At 42.7% G+C, this 4497-nt stretch overlaps 3 protein-coding genes across 3 annotated transcripts; 1 reads left to right on the forward strand and 2 right to left on the reverse strand.

Annotated features, from left to right (window-relative positions):
* Positions 1-588: 588 nt before the first annotated feature.
* On the reverse strand, positions 589-1607 carry BO70DRAFT_367218 (uncharacterized protein; the record flags this gene model as incomplete). The annotated part of the gene is made up of 2 exons (XM_025544540.1): positions 1033-1607; positions 589-931 (listed from the first exon to the last, which is right to left on the reverse strand). Coding segments are annotated over exons 1-2 (659 nt in total), but the record flags the coding sequence as incomplete, so codon positions are not given.
* A 499-nt stretch (positions 1608-2106) lies between these two features.
* BO70DRAFT_406773 (uncharacterized protein) lies at positions 2107-2811 on the reverse strand. Its single transcript, XM_025547152.1, has one exon. It carries the CDS (start codon positions 2734-2736, stop codon positions 2188-2190), a length of 549 nt encoding a protein of 182 aa, XP_025393818.1. The 5' UTR covers positions 2737-2811; the 3' UTR covers positions 2107-2187.
* Positions 2812-3745: 934 nt separating this feature from the next.
* BO70DRAFT_367219 (uncharacterized protein) lies at positions 3746-4223 on the forward strand (the record flags this gene model as incomplete). The annotated part of the gene is made up of 2 exons (XM_025544541.1): positions 3746-4079; positions 4129-4223. A coding segment is annotated over exon 1 (187 nt), but the record flags the coding sequence as incomplete, so codon positions are not given.
* Positions 4224-4497: the final 274 nt, after the last annotated feature.

Below are 4497 nucleotides of genomic sequence, written 5' to 3' on the forward strand. Positions count from 1 at the left end.
ATAGTTCAGTAAAAGTCAAAGATGGTAGCTTACTATTATTTATATATATTTAATAGTTTGCCACACTCACTGACCATTTCATAATAGTTGTCAACTGTTACCTACAGTAACAGTTAGGTTGTAGCTAGGTTGTGTTACAGTTGCTTACAGTTGCAAAACAGTTATTTATTATTATTTACATATAATAATAATTACTAACGATACAACCTCACCCAAACCGGGTAATTACATACAAACGTTGTTAAAGTTGAATACGATTCAGAAACTATTATGTAATTATAATTTAACAAGAATAGTTCTGTAATAAAATAGATTAGATACGGAAGATATCTATTACTTATGAACAGAAACTGTATTTATAGATATATAACAAATATTAATCATAATTCTAGACATTATCTGGTATTTTATAGATATATAACAAATATTAATCATAATTTCTAGACATTATCTGGTATTTTATAGATATATAACAAATATTAATCATAATTTCTAGAGATTATCTGGTTACACTCCTTAAATAATAGTAAGATTCTTATACAAAATATTCTCAGAAGTAATATATAATCATACGAAAGTAGTAAAAGACCAGAATATAATAATTTGTTATTTACATAAATCAATATTCCATGAACAGTATACTAGATCTTGTCTAGTATTAATATCAACTGATACCTGTCTGTAAACATTATCTATATCGATCATAAATGCCGGCTCAACTTTACTTTGTAATCCTGACAATACCCATCTCTTAGAAGAACAATAGAAAGGAAGAGTTGTTGCCTTATCTGTATTTCCGTTCCGTACCCAAGGCTGTAATAAAAGAAAGAAGAAGCATTCTGATTGTGTATAATGCTTTATACCACAACTCACATATGCTATTGAAGACTGGTATTTAATAAAATTTCCAGTGGTAATTGTCTGTGAATGACTGGAGAACAGAACACAGTTAGTATCTTGGAATAGAAGATATATAGAAATCAGCTGCGAAAGCCTTTCACAGCTGTCTCCTTAAAAATAAAGAAATCATACCGGGAACAGAATTTGATCTGACAATAGTAAGATAATTGTGTTTTATCATACTGGCGAGGAAGTGAGATTGAATATTCTTGCCGGTACGCTGAAGGTAACATGTCCAGTATATCCTGCTCAGAAAGCGAAGAATGAGGCCATTCAATCGGATGTGTCATTGTAACTTGCAGGTCAGTAATAAATTCATCTGCAAGAATATGTTTCTGGATCAGACGTGGGCAGGACATATACAGATCCTGGACAATCTCTAGTAGAATTGGATGATCATCCCGCCAGGAACCCGCAAGACCCAGGCGTAAAGAGTGGTGGAGCCGATCTAGCCGGAAGAGATAAGTCATCAGCTGAGGCGGCGAGGCGCGATCTATCCATCTCTTGAATATTCTTATATAGTGTGATACTATCAGCAGCTGGCTATAATTTAGAATAGGTACTTACCTATGCTTCAACTCACCGGCTAGAACATTACAGTTCATGAGCGGGCCATACTCAGCAGCAAATGTATGAAAATGAAAGCCAGCATGAACAACTGGCACCCCAAGATACTTAAACCATTTATCTTTATTATGCTTCTTATTATAATCATGTGGCAGTTTTCCTGCTTCATGTTAGCTAGGTAACTGGCCAGCGAATACCACAGATACAGACCATGGATGCTGAATGCCTGTAGCTCTGAATCAGTCATGGCTGAAGCTGTAACCACCAAATGCTGAAAGATTCGGCGGCTGTGAGTAATCCTTGCATTTACCAGTGCAGGAGGCAACGCGCGGCTGGTTGAGATAAGGGTGGTTGTCAATGCGATCTCTGCACAAGCACGGACCAGCCACATCTGTGGCGAGGACACATTTTCGGTATTTGGAAAGAGATGTGGTATAATATTTTTAATCCGCAGCAGGAATCTCGGGTGAAACCAGTCGGGGCGGGCACATACTCGAAGAATAATAGGTAAGAGAATGATCCCTCGACCAAGGTCTGACAATGTCCAGGTTTTTAGGTGTTTCAGAGGAGGAAAGTGAGGCCATTGAGCCGGCCGAACAACTTTTTGCAAGGCTGTAGCGAAGTTGGAAACCCCTGAAGGCACAAGAATTTTCTGGATATACTCCAGCAGACGATAGCCGATCCCCTTCCAATCAGAGTGCGGTACATCATACGGACGGCCTAAAACAATGTCAAGAGTTGGCATGATCCGTTCGATTGGCGAAGCACGGACTGTATCCCTACAGCATTAAAATATCTTTGCTGTTCTGGAACAGTGGCCTTGTGATCACCCTCAGTTCGGTAATACTGATGCTGGAAATGATATCGGCCATGGGAAACAGTATCATATGACCACTGATACTGTTTGCTGCGTGGACAGTAGCATGTCCGACATCCGATATCAGCACTATAGCTGAGCATACCACTATTTTTAGCTTGCTGTGGCATATCTCCAGTAAGAGCCATGACGGACGCAGTAACAAGCACTTGTTTCCCATGGATTGTGCTGTAAAAGCCTTTTGCCACGGTCTCAAGGTCAGTATGGATATTGGCAAGAACATCCTGAAAGGAGGCCCCATGAGGACCCAGCGTTACGGTAAACGAGTTTGCCAGACGTCTTCGCCCGGCATAGGACAAGCCGGCAGGTGTGAGATAGATCCCCTTCAATGCCCTGAACATGTTGCGGTGGGCTCCGAAATCATCAATAAAAAGGAGGAAGGGTAGTGACATAACTCGTGGCTGGCGGGATAGCCAGACAAAGTAGCCACGTCCAAAGGTCTCAAGCTCAAGTTCTGCTCGCAGGGGTGCATCAAAGTGCACAACCGAGCCCGATTATCGCGCAAATTTAGGACATGATAAATAAAGATGATATCCTCGGATAATGTGGCAGGGGGACGATGAGTATAAACAAGCTGGAAACCAACACGGCTACTAATTGATGACACAGGGACCTCGAATACTGCATCCTCAACCAGTTGATAACCACTGTCGATGTGGGGATCTGTTAGCTCAAGGGACCCACCATTTTCTTTCCTGACCTCAGCCAGCTGGTGCGGTTCAAGAACAGGCTGGACAGTACAAACGACCTGGCCTTGTGTCTGCGAGCCAGACCGCGTATCTCTACCAACAAATATTATCCTGCCATACTGAAATGACATACTCAAACGCCGGAGCCATGGCTGGGAGGTGAATTGGACAAACTCGCTCGGAAGAAAGATGTCCCCAGTATCCGGAGAGGAGGCATACTGACCGGATGTAGTGATCAGGGATGAGCCCCATGCACGCTGATGCCAAAGCTCAACAGGATGATCAGAATACTCTGCCATTCCGAAATGTAGCTTGGTTGACCCCAAATCAGATGAGAGGATGGAGTGGAACAGATGTGGTAGACTATAAACATACTGCAGGGATGTCGCTTGTGCTGACGAATCTTTCTTGCCAGATGACACTGAACTCTGGGCATTGAGATCAACTGGCACAGTGCATGCCTTTGTTGGTAGTACAGGCAGAAAATCATGTACATATCTCTTCAGAGTGTCCACCTTTGCAGGAATGGACTGCAGCTCTTCAAGTGAAGTGCCGAACGCAGCACCTCCACCAGTGCTGCATAGTTGGCCCGTGAGATCTCGGCACTGAAAGCCCACAACCCAAGGGCCACAGTGAACTTAGAGGGGGGATCTGGAAGACATTAATATCAGACTAGAATGCCCTGTAAAAGGCTTCCACAGGATACTGTTACCTTGATAGCAGGAGAGATCTTGAGAGGCAAGACCGGGAGATCTTCAGTCCATCGAGAAAAGAGGAAATATCCTCATCATGCATATCAAGAGAGAGCGTATCATCACCATGTGCAGGCATATCAACATCACTACAACTGTTATCACTGTCAGAATCACTGACATTGTCAATGTTATTCCAGCATCAATATCACTGGGGGAATCAGCATCGCTGCTAATATCCATGCCAGCATCACTGCTCACGTCCATCCAGTGTTGCCATCTGAATTGATGCTATGAACATATCCATGGCGATTAGCAGCCACTCTGGTTCAGTATTGTTACTAACAGTCAGCCCTCAAACAAAAAGTCAAACACGTTTCTCAAAAGGCACGGAGTATATTACCTGACTGTGTGGCCGGGGCCGGACTTATACTATATTCCAATCTCTGGTAGCCGGTCTTCCGAGGACGAGGCATGATAGATGATGTGATATTATCCTAGAAAGTATTCAGAAATAACAATACTCCAAAGTGGAGGAGAAATGGCTACCAGGAAGGAGCAGAAGATGGGGGATGCACTTAGACGCGTCTTATGGATATCAACAAAACTCTAAGTGGCTACCAGGAAGGAGCAGAAGATGGGGGGTGCGCTTAGACGCGTCTTATGGATATCAACAAACTCTAAATGGCCTGTAGTACTGCAAGATGACAAAGACTGTAAACAACACCTCGCATTACCGAACACGTCTATGATGTCCCGACAAGTTTAATAT

Source organism: Aspergillus heteromorphus, assembly GCF_003184545.1.
Source record: "Aspergillus heteromorphus CBS 117.55 chromosome Unknown BO70scaffold_142, whole genome shotgun sequence".
Taxonomy (NCBI): domain Eukaryota; kingdom Fungi; phylum Ascomycota; class Eurotiomycetes; order Eurotiales; family Aspergillaceae; genus Aspergillus; species Aspergillus heteromorphus.

What these genes read in the sequence shown, in the direction of transcription:
- BO70DRAFT_406773 (XM_025547152.1), bottom strand. Translation starts at nt 2,736, where the DNA reads ATGTCACTACCCTTCCTCCTTTTTATTGATGATTTCGGAGCCCACCGC.